The sequence below is a fragment of the Amblyomma americanum genome, chromosome 1, assembly GCF_052857255.1.
Source record: "Amblyomma americanum isolate KBUSLIRL-KWMA chromosome 1, ASM5285725v1, whole genome shotgun sequence".
Lineage (NCBI taxonomy): Eukaryota > Metazoa > Arthropoda > Arachnida > Ixodida > Ixodidae > Amblyomma > Amblyomma americanum.
The window spans coordinates 308,331,280-308,350,825 of NC_135497.1; the positions used below are offsets into that span (position 1 = coordinate 308,331,280).

The 19,546-nt window shown below is 46.9% G+C and overlaps 1 protein-coding gene and 1 long non-coding RNA gene across 2 annotated transcripts in view; one reads left to right on the top strand and one right to left on the bottom strand.

Annotated features, from left to right (window-relative positions):
* LOC144115340 (uncharacterized) overlaps positions 1–12,656 on the top strand; it is a 31,384-nt gene extending 18,728 nt beyond the window's left edge. Inside the window, exon 5 of the long non-coding RNA XR_013311364.1 lies at positions 12,351–12,656. This is a non-coding gene — a long non-coding RNA (uncharacterized LOC144115340). The remainder of the gene's footprint in view (positions 1–12,350) is intronic.
* Positions 12,457–14,915, bottom strand: LOC144115339 (uncharacterized). Its single transcript, XM_077649681.1, has 2 exons — positions 14,495–14,915; positions 12,457–12,600 (listed from the first exon to the last, which is right to left on the bottom strand). The coding sequence occupies exons 1-2, from the start codon at positions 14,864–14,866 to the stop codon at positions 12,457–12,459; spliced, it is 516 nt and encodes a 171-aa protein (XP_077505807.1). The 5' UTR covers positions 14,867–14,915.
* Between the last annotated feature and the right edge of the window lie 4,631 nt (positions 14,916–19,546).

Genomic DNA, 19,546 nt, shown 5'->3' on the forward strand with positions numbered 1-19,546 from the left:
GCAGGAAAGAGGGAAAGAGGGATGATTACTCAAAAAGGAAAGCAGGAAGAGAGCTTATGATTTTCTGCCGTGCTGCTCAGTCCCTAGGGTAGAGAGAAGTGGCAGGGTGACAACAGGGAAAGAACAGAATTTCGAATATGCCGGTTGGAAAACACAGCTGCTCTCTCCGCAGGGTCATGAGAATGTGCGGCTGTTTTTTTGCGGGCGCAGTACTACTGCCGGTCGATTCTATACAGCTTAAACCATGTTGCTAAACGAGTAGGCACCGCGACAGAAGATGACAGACCGAACGGACCTGAAAACTGTCCACACTGCTGTCCTCATTGCTTTTTTCGCCATTCTCGTGCTGGCTTCCGATAATCTCTGGAGCAGCGAGACAGGTACCGACCACCAGAACTTCATCCGCTCAAAGGAAATGTGCAGGTGGCAGCACTATAAGCGATGCACGACGCTTTGCAGAAACAAAAGCGCTCCCGCAATATTAAAAAAATAATGCTCCCTCTTATTTTTTCAAGTGAAGAGACGATCCATGCCTCTAGCAGACTGTCGTCGGACCATCCGCTGCTATCCTGTGCATGCAATTTATACCACACGTGTCACACGTGTTCTAAGAAAACTTACATGTACCATGAAGCTGACTGCCAGAACAAGACATGAAAATAAAACTTCGCTTTGCAAACTATAGCTGTTCGCGAAAGATTAGCATCTCGCTGCTTCTGAGCTACTGCTTGTGTGAAGAGCACGGCGACGGGATCAGTCGCTCTGAGCACGCGCATTAACCGAAAAAAGAAAACATCACTGCTGCCAGACGCGAGACTGATAGATGTTGAGACTCGAAAGAAAGCTGCCGGAACACCTGAGGGAAAAAGCATCTTCTACGACAGTGGCGGGAGCGGTGACGTGGAGTTACGGCTTTGTGCACCATTTGGATTCTGTTTAACCGCAGCCTCTGGCTGCCGAGCCATTTTGGCAGCTAGCCACAGACTCCTAGTATCAGGACGCATGAAGGTTTGCGGTGCGGTATTCAAGTTGTATTCAAGGCTCCCCGGTTGCCGCTGCGAAGTTCATCGCTTGGACCTATTTCATCTGAATCACCAAACCTTCTTAATGGTGGTCAATTACGGCTCATGGTTCCTTAGGTTGGCACTGTAAACCACGACAGCGCAGATGTCATTGATATACATAAAAGCCTGTACTCCCGTCACGGAATACCGCTAGAGGTTCGGTCGGGCAATAGTCCACATTTCTCTGCACCATAATTCGCCACCTTTGCTGCCTTCTACAGCTTCAAACACATCACTAGAAATCCTCATTATTCACTAAGAGGGAGGCGGTACGAATGAGTCGTACTGTGAAAGACGTCCTCGTCGAGGCGAAGGATGCTTACCTGCTCTTCTCAGCTATAGAAATACACAAGGAGTGAGCGGATTTAGCCCTTCTGAACTTTTAACGGGACGGCGATTGAGAATGCGAATCCCAAAATGGAAAAGCAGCTTCCGTACTGGCCGGAAAGAGAGGAGGTAGCGGTCAGAGATGAACCTTACTAGAAAAAGACTGCTGAAGACTTTCACAGAGAGCATCGAGCCAGAGATTTACCCTCACTACAAGCTGGCGACCAGTCTGGATTTGGGCAGATCATGTGCGTGCTACAGTTTTGAGCTGTGCTCAGCATACGAGGTCTTTTGTAGTCAAAATGAAGCATGGAACAGTTCTCCAGCGGAATCGCAGGCAACTAGCTCCCTTCGTGTTAAATTCAGCGCGTCCCCAACTTCAACCTCATCGCAAAACAAAAGTGGCAGCAGCCAGCCACCGACAGCTGTAACTTTAACCAATTTTTTTAAGTTCCACGCACCGCAAGAGAAGAAGGCGGAAGCGACGGTCCTCAAAATTCTCGAAACTACTACTGTCCTCGTAGCCCTCCTTGCCACACCTCCCTAGAATCACTGGAAGAGCGAGACAAGCACCACGCGCCACAACTGCATCATCAGAATGGAAAAGCACAAAGTAAAAGAGGTGGCAAAAGCCATTCCGCTATAGTAAATATACCAACGTTTAATCTAGACTTGAGTATTTTCGTTCTTGAAACGCAGGAGACGGCCTCCTGAATCGTGGAGGAAGACGGTGTCCGCGGACGAGGCGGGCATGGTCACGTGTTGCGATGCCTGTTCCCAGAAACTGAGATTTCGCCCATCGGGACGAGCCTGCTTTAACGCGGCATACAGCAACCTACCAACTTAGGTAGCTGGTCATTAGCCCCAAGTAGCATGTAGCATGTTTGGCGGTGCGGTATTTTAGAAGAGTCCTATCAATACGCGCAGCATTTTTCTCAGACGCAATTGTCCTCGAAATTAGCAAAACTGTTAAAACTCAACCGTTAGAAGAATAACAACTGCTCTCAGGATACATGGTCAGCCCATCTGAGTAGCACGTCCTAAGCGAAAATTGCTGCAGTACCTTACTTAGCGATACCACCTTTCGCTATGTGGCAACCCTCGGCGGACGGTTTGGGGGAAGTGGGAGGAGTCGAGAGCGCTCCGCCTGTAGTTGTACGGCCTAGAAGCGGGACACTGCAGAGATTCTGTGTGAGTGACGTAACTTCATTAACGTAACCTCCTTTCTCTAAATGCTTTGTCCCCCATTCGTGGCATGGACTCAATATTTCTTGTAGAATCCGGAACTAGTTTAGTGCATTACAACTCCAGTTTTATCCGCTTCTTGCTGTGAACAGTCCCCAGAGAACAACGGTGGACAAGCGCCCACAGAGCGCTAGCAGGTTGTTAAAAAGAATTGAGACGACTGACACATTATTTTGATTTATTTAATTACAATACTATTTAAAATATATCCAGTAAATGCTCCAGTATTTTAGAAGTCCTACCAATATGCACAGCATTATTCTGAGACGCAATTATCCTCAAAATTAACAAAACTGTTAGAACACTACCCTTAGAAGAATAACAACTGCTCTCGGGATACATGGTCAGCCCATTTGAGTAGCATGTCCTAAGCGAAAATTGCGGCACCACCTTACTGAGCGATACCACCGTTCTGTATGTGGCTCCCCTCGGCGGAGGGTTTGGGGTGAAGTGGGAGGTGTCGAGAGCGCACCGCCTGTAGTTGTACGGCCTAGAAACGAGGCACTGCAAAGAATCTGTGTAAGTGACGAATACTTGATCATTAACGTAACTTCCTTTCTCTGAATGCTTTGTCCCCCATTCGTGGCATGCACTCAGTCTTTCTTATAGAATCCGGAACTTGTTTAGTGCATTTCAGCTCGAATTTTATCCACTTCTTACTGTGAACAGTCCAGAGAGAACAACAGCGGAAAAGTGCACACAGAGCTCTAGCTGGTTGTTAAAAAGAATTATGAGACGACTGATGCGTTCATTTCATTTAAAAAATAACAATACTATTGAAGATGTATTCAATCCACTGATATCGCCAGCTCTCCCCGTGGGTCCGTGGCGCTCAAGGGCACTGAAGTCCAGCTCTCTGCGTAGGCGAAAAAAGACAATGAGAGTGGCGAATCAGAGGAAGACACAGACATTGGTTGCTAAGAAATTGTGTTGAACGCCGCAAATTGCTCGCAAGTGATGTCTGCGGCCCGTGCGATTTCATTAATGCTAGGCGGTGAGAAGTGGTTCTGGTCAGAGTGGGGCACCCTCAGAAATTCCGGCTGCTCCTTCAGTTGCACTCCCCCGCAATCGGGAACAACTTTCGACAGTCGCAGTATTTGACACTGCATTTCGTGCCTACGTGTAACAGAAGTATTTGTCGCTGTGCGACCACGTCCGCTCCTTTGCATGTTGTTATTACTTGATCAAATGTTTAGGGTAACCGCCTGTGGTGAAGGAGGTATGTAATATGCGAGTAATTACTCATTGGTATCTACCCTAGCGCAGTCAAACGGCTACAGAGAAATGCTATACAGCTTTCTCAGAAACTTCAGAGTTAAAGAAAAATTCGTCCTGGTCCCGGGTTTGAACCCAGGACGACCGCTTCGACTGAGCAGTTGCTCTACCAACGGAACTAACCGGGACGGCAAGCTTATGGTAGGGCGAGAGCGAACTGATCAATAACTGGAAATGAGAACAGTTTTGGTGTGTTGGTCAAATGTTACTTATGCTTGCAGCCGTGTTAGGCACGTAGAAAAACGAGTCGATTAATCAAAAAGAGGAGCCTAGGCTGTAAATGTTTCGCGCTTTTTATATGTTACATTTTCTATGGTCCCGTCGTTGTGCATTCTCAGCAAATGTAAAGATGCTTGCATGAGCACTTCATACTTTAAAGGGACACTGAGGACACCTGTACCCATCTTTGATCTGTTCTTAGTAAAAACCGATTTTGTGACTTCTCTGACTATTTTTATCTTCATACAGAAGAAAAAAACGCCTCTATTGATAGTTCCCCCGCCGTTCGATTCAAACACGTGACGTCATCACCTGCAAGTAATTCACGATCACCATCTGGAAGTGAACAGTCATGCTGCCTAACCTCAGGGAACCGCACTAAAAAAAATAGTTTAAAACACTGCACATTCCTTACAAGAACAGGCGGATTTAGCGCCACCGTTCATTTTCTTTAACATTTGTAGCAAATAAAAGTTGAATTTTCAATTAATCCAGGCGCTTTTCATATTAACTCGTGAATATATCGATAAAGATCAATATCGCTTTGTCTGTAACCCACGACTGATTGATTCAGCGGGCGCTGATTTCGACAAAAAAAAAACGTGTTTGCGCAGTGCATGAGACATTCGCCGCTTAAGTGACCGCGCCAATGAGCAACATGCGGCTGTTCTATGTGAATCCTGTGCCACTTTTTAGATGAATGGCGTACGTATTAGTACCACAGAGGTCATGAGGAAAACCGCCGCAGGTGAATGTCAAGATTATTCCGAAATTTATGTAGTAGGTACGTCACAATAAAGCATAATTTGGGAAAAACGCGACTAGAAACAGCGAGGAACCGCTTCAGCCGGCTGTCTTTAGGTCGAGCCCCTCGGCGAGGTCTGGAGCTTCCCGGCAGAATAATAAAAAGAGATATGTTGCCTTTAACCTTCCTACCTGTCGGTTTGCACCGTTCATTCTGTATCGATTGCACTTGCTTTCTTACGCCTACACATGGACGACTGTCCGAGTTAACACAACATATTCCCTACCACAAATAGCTCGAAAATTTGTTGGCAACAACCAATGTCTGCAGAGAGAACCCAAGAGCAAAATGAAATGCGGCACTATTTAGCAAAGGAATATACCACCACAAAACTACCACTAAGGGAAGGGGCGCATTAAGTAAGAAGGTTGACTGCAGGCGTGCATGCAAGCCCTCCTATTATTTGATTAGAAAGAGCTAAATGGAGTTTAGAAGTTATACGCAATTCACGCATCATCGCGATGGATCCTGCGACGGTTAGGAGGGCGATTTCATACGACTTTAAGCCTTTCAACATCCTTTTATTTCTTCATACGCATACTGTCTATGCAGCACTGTTCCTCCAACACCTACTGAATGCATATTCTATAACAGGGATAAAGTTTTGTAGCTATAAGAGTAATGAAGCTGCGTGAAGTAAATTTTCTTCTCGATAAGATGGCGGAGCTGCGTTTTTAAGGAACTGACGCTTCACTGGTAGCAGCGTTCGCTCCTTTCTGCTCGATGTAAAAAAATAGCTCGGAAAAAAATTTCCAGGCACAAAAGTTTTGTTTTTATTTGCACGGCGTATACCACCTATTTTGATCCGGATTCACAGACCCTGTTGTGCCGTGAAAAGGCGCACGACCTGACGTCAAGAATAACATTTTTTGTTGCTTTCTCAGCTCAACAACTACAAAAGACGATACACGAAAAAAAAAACTGCCAATCAAATCAGAAGTCAGAGCCTATTATAACAACTGCTTGTAAGCTGTTATTGTTGCGACAAATTTCTTAACGTGAACGTCGCGGCAGTTTCATTTGTTTGCCCAACATATGTATTTGCGTATTCCTAAAGATTCAAAACACATCTGCGAAAGTACTGTAAAGAGCACAGAGAAACTTAGTAGAATCGACCGCGCTACACAAATTCAGATGCATGCGCCCCATTTCCTTGAGCGTTTAATTCCTATAAAACAGGCCCTGCGTGTTTGCTCTGCCACAGCTAGAAAAACTTCAAAACGCGCTTATTTTTCGAATGCTGATTTCCTCAGGATTGTCTGCCGGAATAACCAAAAGTCGTCCACGCATTCGAGTGTGCCTTTGGCCGTTGTGTATGAGTTTGGTTTCCCCTTGATGCGGCAGGCACTGGAGTAGTTTTTGAGCACTCACGATACCGGTTACTCTCCCTTGCAGATGCACATTGTCGTAATCACCTTTAAGCGCACGTGGAGTCTTTCTTCATTTGTCCTGTGTTTTGACGCTAAGCCTATCTACCAAAAACGGCTTGGAAACCCAGGAAACAATCAGCCGTTAAATGCTGAGAGGAAAGGATCAACTTGCACACCCGTTCCCCACTGTGGGAACGACCGCCAAACTACAGTGTGTGTGCGAGTGGCAGCGCGGTAGTTAGATGCAATGTAAGCTTCTTGCAAATCTACATTTTTGTTTTGCTTTAGGTCTGGACTGTCCTTTTCTTTCATTACAATGGAGCAACTTTCTGCCCTAGGGAGATGTGTTCAATGCTAGTCAGATGCGTATGCCGGGACACCCAGCTCCGTGCGCAAGCATCTGTGGATGGCTGTTTCATTTTGGTTTAGTTCAGTTTTCTTTATGTGGTGGAATGGACGCATACATGACTTGTGAGAACACGGCAGGTTCGACTATCTTGTGCAGCTCGTGGTCTGGCACGGGTAATTAATTTAAGTCTATTAGCGTGCGGAGGGAGGGATATTTATTTGCAGGACAATTATTTATGTCCACAGCGTGCTCTTGACATCCCGTTACTAGATGAAGCCAAGGATGCGAACATGTGCCTGACATGGAATAGAGCGTCTGTCAATTTTCAAACTAATGAGAGAGCGGTAGGCATTAGCGGCCCTCCTCTTGTGGTTGAAAACAACTGTGTAGTCTGATTTGCCGGCTGGGCATTCGAGCCCCACACTGGTAGCGTCGGATTGAATAATGTCCAGGCATTGTTGGAAGGTGCCTTCTTCACATCCTGGGTTTCCAAGGGCACACCAGGGTGTCATGCCATCCACATAGATGGCATGGCATAGATGGCTAATGCCAGCACATTTAGCCGGAAGAGGTTTCACTACCTAGTTACACAACGTAGACGACTGAATAGGCCTGATTATACGATTCAGAGTCTTAGTGACCTACAGGACAGGAAGTTTAGCATTAGTTTAATAGTCGGACTCCTGCATCGGTTTACTGAAGGCTGGCTAAGATTGCACTGCGCGACATATTGTCGTAAGACCCTCGACGTCATCACCCACAACAGTGCAAAGTTGCACAGCGTTGGGGACTGCGCATAAGTCTTTTTATAATCGTGCCGCAACATTTTGACAGCACAAATTCTTGCTGAACAGTTCGGGAGGATCTACCTACCACGCTCAATATGACTTGCAACGCGCGGCCGCGTGGCTGGAGCGCTTACTAGAAGCATTGTGGGGCCGGAAAACGCCGAGCTTGAAAACGAAAGGGAAAGGGTTTTTCTGTTCCAGCAGTGACCCTTCTCCCCTGTGCCTTCTCGTCTTTAAAGGAGCATAGCGTTACCGCATCGCCAACGCTAATGCAAGGCGAATGTCGCAGTTGATCTCACATTGTGTAGATCAGACGGGGCGGTGGATGCAGCTGGCTAGTGGAACACCAGAATCCTTTTCCTTTTGTTTTCAAGCACGACGCTTGTTGGCACCACCGTGCGTCCGGAAAGCGCTGCGGCCACTCGATCGTGTGTTGCATGTTATTTTGAGCGCGGTAGTACATGGCGGAAGTGGTACAGTTGTCATTCCGGGCGATTGAGCGCTTTGAGCACCATTCTCTCCATAACTTTTCCCATACACGTAGGGATTGATGTAGGGCGGAGGTTTTCCGGTGAATTCATACGCACTGTCTGGTTTTAGTAAAATATGACATCGGCTCATTGCAGATAGGGGTTCTTCCAAACATGATTTACGTGAATCAGTGTAGTTCGAGCAAAACGTCGGGAAGATCACGAAGCATGCTGTAGATGACATGACTCAGTGTATTGCGGTGCAGTATTCAAGCACTGTCCTAAAAATACGCGCAGCCAACCCATGAAGTATGAAAATAAGCAAAAAGATTCAAATACATTCATTACAGCAGGAACTGGAGCAACAAACTACCTACGGGTTAAACGGCGTGGCCGCTGGCGTGGTGCGTCCTATAAGCACAAAGTGCCGCAGAACATTGTTCAGCGACAGAATTATCTCCGTGGACCTCCCCTAGACAGACATTTTAATCTCAAGAGAGCGATGTCGAGAGCTTAGCCCCGTGATTATAATGGCCTGGTGGTGGATACTTCATAGAATCTATTTGTGATGACTCTACGCCACCATTAACAGAACTTCGTTTCACTGAATACTTGTCCACAATGTGTGCTATGGACTCAGTAACCTCTCTAAATACATTTCAACAGCCAGCTATAGGCGCTTTTTGTGAGTCAATAACCCCTCACAGAACCACGGCGCAGTGGTCTAAGAGTGCTGCTAGGCTGCGAAAGGAATAAAGGTACCGCATATGCGTTCTTTCGATTTAATAAATTGCAAAACTCTTGATAATATTTTCCATTAGAACCATATCGAAAAAAACACCAAAATATAAAAACAAAACTGCCACCAATTATCTCCGTAGCCCATGAGGACACTCAAACACGCTCTGGATGTCCACAAACTTCCGGGCTAGCAGTCTGCAGAAGAGAGAATGAGAGTGAATGAGGGCAGTGAATCAACCGGAGGGATCTCGACACTAAGGAACCCTGCTCAACGCATTTATGCCTGCGATTTCAGTGGCTCCCACGGTTGCTTTACTAAGCAAGAGACAAAGGTACAGTTCTGGTCAGTGTGATGCACCCTCGGGAATGACGGCTGCTGCTTCAGTTACACTCCACCCTAATGCCACAACGCAAGAGCTTTCTCTACTGAGTCTTGGATACTCCATATGTGCCGCTGGGGAACTGAAGTATTCTCCAGTATGCGAACACTTTCCCTCGTTTGCATATTGCCGTTATTTTCTTCAGTACTCCATGTGGCAGTAAAATAACGACCGTAATAAGCATGCGATGCTCGCAGCAACGTTGGACGTTTAGAAATACAAGTGAAGTATTCCAAAGAAGAAGCGACACAGATAATTGTGTTGCGCCATTTATTTATTTATTTATTTATTTACAGAAGACTGCTGGCTTTATTGCAAAGCCTTAAGCAGGTGTGGGTGTAAAATACACTTTGACAAAAAGAAAACCTCCCTGAGGTACACGCAACTCAGCACACAATACCGAAAAAATGAACGACGAAAAGAAACAACATTATACAATATTAGACGACGCCTGGCGTCAAAATGAGCACTGGGGAAAGAAAAAAAAAGGAAAATGTTGAATGCTGCAAAATTGTTACGAATTCCTAAGCGACTCCGTAAATGACTCCACAGTAGAAGCCTCTACAATATTCGCTTTGAGGACATTCCATTCCCGCACAGTACGGGGGAAGAAAGAATTCTTGTATGTTTCAGTGCGGCATGAGTATTCCTTCACTTTTAAAGAATGGTAGGATCGTGTCGAACGACCCGGGACGAGCTCAATGTACTTGCTGCTGTTAATTCCAAATTTGTTGTGAACAATCATGAACATGTATTTAAGCCTCTCGCGGTATCTCCTGAGCTGCAAAGAATTCAAATTTGCTTTCTCAAGTAGCATGGTAGGGGACGTCTGCCAGCTGTATGAATTATAAATAAATCGCACTGACTTTCTTTGAATATTTTCGAGTGTTTTAATGTTTTCTTTAGTATAAGGGTCCCACACAACAGAGGCGTATTCTAAAACAGGTCGGATGAAAGTTTTGTAAGCTAGTAACCTAATTTCCTGCGTAGAGTACCGGAGAGATCTTCTTAAAAAGCCAAGTTTTTTCATAGCTTTATTTTTAATATTAGAAATGTGTTTGTTCCACCGTAGGTCAGAGCTAATCGTTAATCCCAAGTACTTGTAGCTGTCCACGGTAGACAGGGGATGGTTATTAATAGTATAGGCAAAACTTAATGGCCGCTTCTTCCGCGTAATAGATATTGAAACTGTTTTTTTAGTATTAATACTCATCTGCCACGTTGAGCACCAATCTGAGCACCACGTTGAGCACCAACTCTATTTTCGTGGCCCCTTCGCTGTGTACAGCCTACGTAAGCAAAGGCTCTAGCGTGAGCTTTTTGTACTTGAGCTGGACACTGAGGATAACTCGCTCCAACTTTTGGTCTCAGTAAAAACCGATCTGAGGGCTTTTTATCGCTACGTTGATATTTGGCTGCATCAATATAGGAATTTATAGTTGAGAAAATTGCATCGAAAAATGTCTCGGCGCCCGATCCAAATTTGCGCCTTCAAGACCAAAAAAAAATCCCTGATCACCGCAAGGAGTGAGTAAGAGTATTGCCTAGCCTCAGAGATGGGCATTAAATGAATGGATTCACGCGTCCCACTTTGCTCGCGAAAGCTGGAGAGGGCAAAGATTCCAGTATTTATTTTTAAAACTTTTGTATCCAATAAAGCCGCCCATTTATAGTTGACGTAGCCTATTTTCATATCTACAGTTTAATTTATCCGTACAGATAAACATCACTTTGTCTTGGGTGTCTCTTCAGCACTCTTAGCCTACATCCCACGACATTTAGACAGATACGAGCCTCGTCGCCAAGCATGAGGTTGGCCCCGCTAGAATGGCTGCGCCATTGAGCCAGGGATGGCAGTTCCAGATCACTGCTGTGTCGCTTAGAGTGCGTTAACACTAAGTTCCTCGCTGGCGAAAACGCCGTCTCGTCTGGGGATGAAGCCTCGGAGCACAAATAAACTTAAATAAAACACTTAACACCCTCGAGTGGAGTCAAACCCGGGGTGTTAGTCGGAGAGAGCTTAGCCGGAAAAATAAATATCTAGACTGCTACAGCGTAAGTGCCGCCAAAAGATCGCACTTACTGCGCGTGATTACAATTGATAGCTCTAAACATAACACGCGATTTAAACCCCATAGCGCAATCACCGAGTCCAACGCATTCCGAACGATTCTGGACAAAAGCATTTTTTGTGTACCTTCAATAGTTTTCATAACAGTAACTTACAATTTTCTAGTTTTCAAAAATTTTCTCCCAGAATGTTGGACACCGAAGACTCACAAAGCAAAGGGAATATGCTAGCGCACTTCAAGTAAACGTGTGGCTATTTTTTTCGTTACAACCGCGTTGTAAACAACGGAGATGACGTCATGAGGATCCTGCCACAAGGTACGAAACAATTATTCTGCGCATGATGTGGCAGCCATCGAATAATGCAGGATGCTCTGGATAAAGCGCGATTCAAAAAAGCGAGAAGACGGTTTGTTCCCCCGCTTTCCCCTCGAGACCTGCTGTTGGGCTTGTTGCAAAGGCTCGAAATAAAACTGCGTTTTTTGTGAGTTCTTGGGGCCGCTTGAACTTCTTACCTTGCTCTATTCACTTTTGTGATATATTTAATATGCCTTATTACCCATGTTCCTGGACGCCTGTCCGAATGAACTGCACATAAGCCTCAAATCTATGTTGCTATCGACAGCTAATGTCTATAGGGAGGCTGCATGCACGGAGTGATACGCGGTACTCTTTGGGAACGGAATAGCTTAAGGAAACCACCACAGAAACGGCGCGCAGTAATTAAGAAGGACGACCGCAAGCGGCTGTATTCGCCTCTCTCTATGTTTTAGTGGTAAAGGTGAACTCCTGATAAGCCGAAACATATAAGGCGCATCACTATGTCGGTTGCTGCAATGGTTAGCAGAACGGACTTTATAGACAGCAACCCTCGCAATATATGTTCATTACTTCAAATGCATGCCATCTAAACTGCACTGTTGCGCCTAAAGTGACTACTTATTAAATAGCAGCAGACATCCAGTAATGTGGCTATAAATGCACTGAAGCATCACAGACCAAATTTGTCTTGTTTCTATGGCCTAACAACGCATTTAAGAACTGCTGCTTTGTTTACATCAACGTTCGCTTAATTTACTAGCTCCATGTGAGAAATCAGCCGCCAAAAAACATTTACCTGGAAATTTAGGTCTCTGATTTGTTGCACAGCCGTTACCACCATTTTCACCATGACGCGCATAATACCTTGCGCCACGAAACCCGGCACGATGTACCGTCATAAATGGCATTTGCGGTTTCATTTCCAGGTGAACAACTAGGAGGGAAGACGGAGTGCGCATGCATCTGCGAGATGCCACTTACGGCAGCGGCTGGCAGGGGAAGCCGCGGCAGCACGGCCGGACGCCCTCCTAGCTACAGCGTCTCGGCTGTCATGCATGGCCGCCCATGGAAGCCTGGGCTGCTGCCTGCGGTGTCTGCACCGCACAGGCTGCGATGAGGGGGGCCCAAGTCGATGTCTTGCTCCACTGGAAACGGGTTCGAGCGCTGTGTTGTTGGCTGCACGCGATAAGATGTGTGGAAGAATTTCGAGATAAACGATGAGCCACAGTGAATTTGGGTTTTTAAGCACAAATAAACAAACACTCGGGCAAGAAAATTGGCTGAGCCGTACGTGAAGCTAGAATGGTGCTTGAGCAATGAATTTCTTATTCATGAAAACTGTTCATCGATGTGGTGAAGTTCATTAGGAAGGGCAAGCAATGGCCGATGTACAATTACGAATATGAGACATCTCTAATTGGCCTCAGTTGTTTTGTACCACATGCTGTAAAAACGACGACTACCCATTCACAATTATTACAATTACAAGAAATTAAGGCAAAATCTAATTGTCCTCAATAACATAGTCCCTGTTCTGCATGCGCCGTCACATTGACGTACAAATGTGTTCAGCGAGGCACTGCCGCAGCACCAGCGCCATGGTATGTTTGCCTCATAGCTTACTCACAGAGGGAACCCATCAATTATAGCAAGGTAAATCCCCTACAGATGATACGGAAAGCTCCGTGACCGGTTCAGTTTTCGGCGCCGCATCGAGCCTACAAACCGAAACCATGGTCACAGCACGATCATGCGAGTTTAAATGGCTGATGACAAAGTAAATAGATGACTACTGAGAAGGATGTAGTCTTCATTAGTGAAAGGGTCCGAACAAACGATTATCGTCGTGCCCCCATTCCCATTAGTGCTGAGCATTTTTCTTTCAGGCGATCTTCGGAGGCATCGTCTTGCTACCTCAATATGCAACACGATAGCACCATTAGGATTTTTCAGTAACAGGACACGCAAAATGGGAGGCAGCCTTCGGGACGTTATCTTTTTCGTTTTTTTTACTCTTCACGCGACGGCATCACGAACGGCATCACGGCGTTGCGAAAACTAACGCCCGTTGCATGCCGGACCTAATTAGATGCATTCTCGCACAGGCTGCTAGTTGGCGAGTACTGATATTCAGTTGCGAATTGCGAGGGGGCTTATGTCACCATTATCCATGCCTTCTAGGTTATAACTTCAACATTTCTAGCACGACAGTTTGAAATCTGTATTTTTACAGCGCCAGATCATAGGGCTTCTGTTCCATGCATGCGGCGTCGCTATCGTTGTCAGTAACCAAAATGATATGACGTGACGCATGCTCCAGTGCAAAGCAATGCTGATTCGCCAGACAGATAATCAATGATTGCTGCCAACAAAATGGGTGACAGCCGCGCCTTTCCTCTCTTTTTTCATCTACTTTACCCCATGCTTTACTGTATATGTTCCACCGGACCTTATAAGGGCATCAGTGCTTGGCTCCCCTACTGTACGCCCCACGCAATTCCACACGCATACCTGTACACCCCGTGACTGGGGAGCGCTCCTGACTACTCTAGCACTCTTGACAATAAGCACACGTACCCTTTTCTGCGAACAACATCTGTATTCCGCTGTTCCTCTCGAGAGGTAGCTCAAATTCTCATATTCAAAAGAGTAACCACCAGGTCAATTTTTTTTATCATTTGCATATTTTACCGGTGAAGTCCTTCCTCTTCATTCAAATGCACAGAGGGTGCTATCATCAGTAGCCTGCAAGATGCTAGCTTTTCCTCCCATGAAAGACATGCTACACCAGTGTTAGTTTGCTCTACAAAAGCTTACGGGTATAGCAAGGAGTTGTTTCGAAGCGCTACGCGGAGAAAATAAAATTAGATTGCCCGCAAGGGCTGCTCACAATGGAGTACCATCTGGCTACCATCGAACTTTCGCTGACGGCACCTGCACACAACGGGCTGAACCTTCTGAACGCGCGCACTGACCGAATGCCTTGAACAAAAAGGTTCGGAGAAGCACCTGACAGGAGAATTCGAACAGAGCACCAAAGAAAATCAACGGGGCTAAGAAGCAAGCTCACCGTGCCTGTCGCTGGGGGGACGGCTGACGGCTGCGCCCGGATGGGTGCATTCCCGCACACGCGCTTCTCGGAGTCTAAGAGCCCCTTTTGGTAGTCATGGTGGTAGTAGTGATCAGCGCCTTGTTCTCCGAAGGCAAAGCCGAGGCGCCGGACGTAGGCCACGAAGCGCTTGGCGACCTCGGCGACCGGTGGCTTACAAGCTGGCCGCGTGACGCGAGTTGCGATGTTCCGGCTCCTCTCGTGGCAGCACTGGGCTTCTTGTGCAAGATCATCCTTCCTCGCGAGCTGGAGACCGGAACCAGTTGGATGGCGCTGAGTAGTGGGCCGGTCAGGAAAGCTTGGGTGGACAAATATAGCTCCGCGACGCATCATCAAAGAAAGGTTCTAATAAAGAGATGGCGTGCGTTCTATGTCTCGCGCTGTTTGAGCGGCAGACAAGAGATGAACGAAGACCTCGAAAGGGTTTTCTTCATCCTTTAACCCGTTGGTTTGCGCGCGTGCAAGGAAACGACGCTTATGACACCTATATTTCAAAGGTCACTGAGCGCGCATGTTATTGCAATGCAGGTAGACATTTGGCGTCTACTATCGTGAAACTTCGGCAGAAAATTTTGCCGTGATTTTTGTCTAGGGACGCTAAAAGATGTAGAAGTTAGAATGTTATCCATGTGGGCTTCCGAAAGGAAGATGAAGACTTAGACGAACGAGGAAGAAAACTTCGAATAAATTATTTTTCTGCTGTTTGGATATGCTTCAAACTGTCGCCAATCCCCCACCGAGGGTAAGTGCCATAGCTTCAAAGGCAACAACAGCACGGTTTATTAAGGGAGCTCTGGCAAGGAAATGGAGGAGAGCAGAAAAGAGGAGCCGTATAGTTTGTCGCGAAGCCCACATCCGCTCCTCACATTGCGTTGCTGCCTGATCTCCTTGTATGTAGCCAGGTGAGCTTGCACGAAGATTAAGAAGTGGAAGTAGTTGAAAAAAAGATGATGGCCGTCAGGATGAGAGAGGCAAGGAAAGAGATAGCTGTGGTGTGAAAGGCACTGAGGGGTGCCTTAACTGCGACTACCTAGACTTCTAGTCAACAGCGAGGTAGAGACAAATTAAATATGTATAATGTGCGATGGTAGGGGCAGAAAGGCGAATATATACAAGCTCATCACTAGTGCCCCGGATAACTTTTTGCGGGGCATCCCCAGATGCTGACGCACACCTCACGACTGCAGCAAATAGCCGGCCGTGTTGACGGCGGCATACTAAGAAGTTCGTTCTTTGTGCGCTGGTCTAGGAACGCTAAAAAGCGACGCAGTCATGATACTAGCGCCTCACGTGCTGCGCTAAAAAATTCACTCTTTGTCCTGTGGTCGGTAGTAAGATGCACGAAATGCACAGAAGGAAAGGCATGGCCTGTTCTAGGATGGCTTAGATGGTGGTAGCCCCACTCAGGCCTTTCACGTCTTGCAGAGCCTCGTCAGCTGAACTTTTTTTTCCTTAACCTGTCTTATCCAGCGACAGCGCTTCCAGCTTTCTTCACTGCATTTTGTGTTTAGCGACACGAGTGTTGAAAGCTAATCACGAGCGAATAAATCTCGGCGGCGTCAACATGTGGGACTCAAAATGCTTGGGACGACTGTTTCACTCACATCTTATGGATGAAAAATGCCTTTGATGACAACGGTTGATAAGCGCGTAAAGAACGCTGCGAGGCTGTGGAAGGAATGAACAGACGGCTGATGCGTTTTTTTTTTTCATTTAATACAATACAATAGTATACAACTGTTTTCAGTTCACTAATTTCCAAAAAAGACAAAATAGAACATTGATAACTCCGCCAGCTCTCTCCGTGGCGGCTCAGGGCCCGAGGAACTTTCTCCGCTGATCCACAAACTTCACATTCATTAGTTTCCACAGGCGAGAAAAGCGTGAATGAGGGCGGTGAATAAAAAAGGACATCCAGACAGGACCCGATCAAAACGCACGACAGAATTTTTTGTCGCGCATCTGTCGCGCGACACAATTTTGTGTCGCAAGACAAGCTGTCTTGTCGTGCCTTCTGTCGTGCGACAAGCTTCGTGTCGTGGGTTCTTTCGCGCGACAAAGTTGTTTGTAGTAGGTTCTGCCGCACGATAGACATCTTTCCTGCATTTTGTCGTGCGAAGAAGGTCCCTGTCGCAGCATTTGTCGCGCGACAGGTTTTTGTCGCAGGTACTGTCGCGCGACAGAGGGAGTCGTGCCGCGCGACAGAGATTGCGTGCCTCAGCAAAGCTGCCTGTCGTGGGTTCAGTAGCGCGACAGATTTCTATCGCGCCTCTTTTCACGCGACAAAAGTACCTGTCGTGCGGCCTGTCGCGCGACACAACAGCTTGTCGTGGGATATGCCGCGCGACAGATACCTGTCGTGGGATGAGTCACGCGACAGATACCTGTCGTGGATTGTGCCGCGCGATAGATACCTATCGTGGGATGTGTCATACGACAGATTCCTGGTGAGGGTAGTTGTTTTACTGCAGAATTGTAGAAATACTGTCGTGCTGTCGTGTGACAGCGATATGATCAAATTAACCAAAGATGCTTCAAAGCGCGTTCACTGTGGCGAGTCGCGAAGAGGATGCGAGGTGCTCTGGTCTGTTGGTGACGGGCACCGAGCGAAATGAAGTGCTCATTCACATTGGCGAATCGAGTTTTCAACTCGCTTCCCGCGACCTGGCTCTCTCACCGAACGAGAATTGGCTTAGAGGAGAGGCACTGCTCGAGCACTCAACTAATTCCCTTCTGTTCACACATGACAATGTGACGAAAATAGTGCATGCTCAAGAGTATAATGCGGCTTTGAAAGCCCAAAGAGCTGTAATGCACAAGGGACGAAGCCAGCGGTGCCTGCGTATCCGCATGCGCTTGCGGTGGCGGCATGTAGCTGCAGCCACGACAGCGCCTGCACACCAATCGGTGTGCGGAAGTCGAATGGCGCTACTGAAAGTCAGTGTCCTCTTGGCTTCTGTGACATGTTCAAGCCATGTAACATAATGTACCGCTACTACTACATGCGCAGAAAAGGCCAAGGACACTTCTGTGTGTCGCGGAAAAGAATGTCGTTAATCGTCAATCAGGGAAAATTACTCGCCATGACCAACCGGCTACACAAAGGCAGCATGTGTGTACATGCACGCAGTTCTCTGTATAAATGTTCAAAGCAACCCCGATATTATTTTTCCGCGTTTCAGTTTTAAGAGCGTCAGCTCTTACCACTTACGTTTGTCAAGGACACGTCTGTCTGCAGGGAAGGTCAAATTGGCCAAGACAGTTACCACACTATATCACAAAGCAACAGCGGGTGCGTAGAGCCTCAGTTTTCACAGATACCTTCGATCCGTTTTACATATGCCAGTATAGCGGCTATCGAAGTGGAACCCCGGGGACCCTCATTTGCATCAAATTTGGGGGCCGCCCGTTTGACGCATAACGATCGAAGTGGTGTCATTTGACTTGTCATGTTCCTGAGGATAAAATAAATATTTAGATGAAGCCCAAAATATGTGGAGGATTCGCACCGACGACCTTCTCGCACCCAAACCGTGTATTTTGGGGACTTCCAGACAGCCATATGGCCTAATCGTTTGTCGCAGAGGGTTCCGGTTGCGGTCAAACAATTCGTCTTGTTGTAATGCACACGTTTATAAAATTCGTTAACTGATATATAAGGAGGAAACATACCTGATTTAGCGAAGGTGGCTGTAAATCGCAATAGTAGTGCAAAATCTTTGAAGTAGACGACGCTGCTTGTATCTTAGAACGAATGTTTCCGAAACGAAACGCCCTCAGATGTTTGTATTTTGTCATCTCCACGTTTGCTGAGCACCCCGATCTAAACACTTAAAGCTCTCGTAGCTAACGCTCTTAAGTCCAACGCTGATGCAGTGTTGGCGGAGAATTTTTTTTAGCGGCACTGACGTGGTGCTTATCATAAAATAGCAAAAAAAAATACTTTACGACGTCGTTCATTGCCTTCACTGAAAATTTCATGACGGTGACACGAAAATGTCGCTAAATATAGACAGCAGCGTATGCAGCCGAAGGTGAAATGCGGCGGCCGGCGAGTTTGAACCGATTTGATTCTCGGTCGAAATGAGAATAAAGTCTTGGGACTGACGTCAACCGCGCGCTTTAAAGAGTTTCGCCTGCTTTGACACAGTCTAGCTCCTGTGCACCCGCGCTCGGTCCTCTAAACTACTCTTGTCCCAGTGTGACTGTGTGCTATGACAATCTGAGAGAAAAGGAGGATGTCTGGGGGTTTTGATGTGCACCACGGCCATACAGTTGAGCGACATGATAACGTACGGGCGCGGCATGCCAGCCTGAATACCGGCCGCCAGCGTCAGAAACATGCGACAGTAATGTTTGTTCAAGTCCATACTAAGCCGTCGGATGGAGTATCGTTGTCCAATATCGAGTCATTGGTAGAAGCGATAACAGGAATACAAACAAATGTCTCCCCACGGCGCCTTTAATTGCTGCTGAATCGCGGCTCTCCTGGCCTCAGCTGGCTCTGCTCCTGAAGGTGTCACGGAAACCGAGCATATCTTTGTTTTACTATGAGACGAGGTTCACAGTAAAACGATGACGAGAGCAGCACCTCAGCGCTAGCCAGTTTCGAAGTGCACTCAGCTGCTGCATCGATGTGAAACCGGCTAGGCTTAGCGACGACTAGGGCAGCCAGGGGGTAGCGCGTAGTTCATTGCCCGGCGCGCCCGCGGGCGGCGTCGTTCCCGAAAGTTCGCCTCGCTCACTCCGGCTGGCTCACTGATTGGCTCAACAGCTTGCGACCTTCACTCGGAAGGCTGGAAAATCGAGAAGCGAGCGACTGGCGCTGCGACTGAGCGATACTTTATGCCCACGTTTGCAGTACTGGTGAACAACCTTTAACGCCCATATGCTTGGGTTATCGGCTGCGTTGCGGCGAGTCTTAGTTAAGATCGTCCTCGACGCCATCGTCACCGTCCGTGACATACCGGCTGAGAACTTCAATTCCAGTACGTGCCAAAACAGCTCGTATTT

Bases quoted from the DNA above. Each gene is read 5' to 3' on its own strand.
- LOC144115339 (XM_077649681.1), bottom strand. From the start codon at position 14,866: ATGATGCGTCGCGGAGCTATATTTGTCCACCCAAGCTTTCCTGACCGG. The intron at 12,601-14,494 runs GTGAGCTTGCTT...TATCGCGTGCAG, and splicing joins TCCCCCCAGCGACAGGCACG to CCAACAACACAGCGCTCGAA.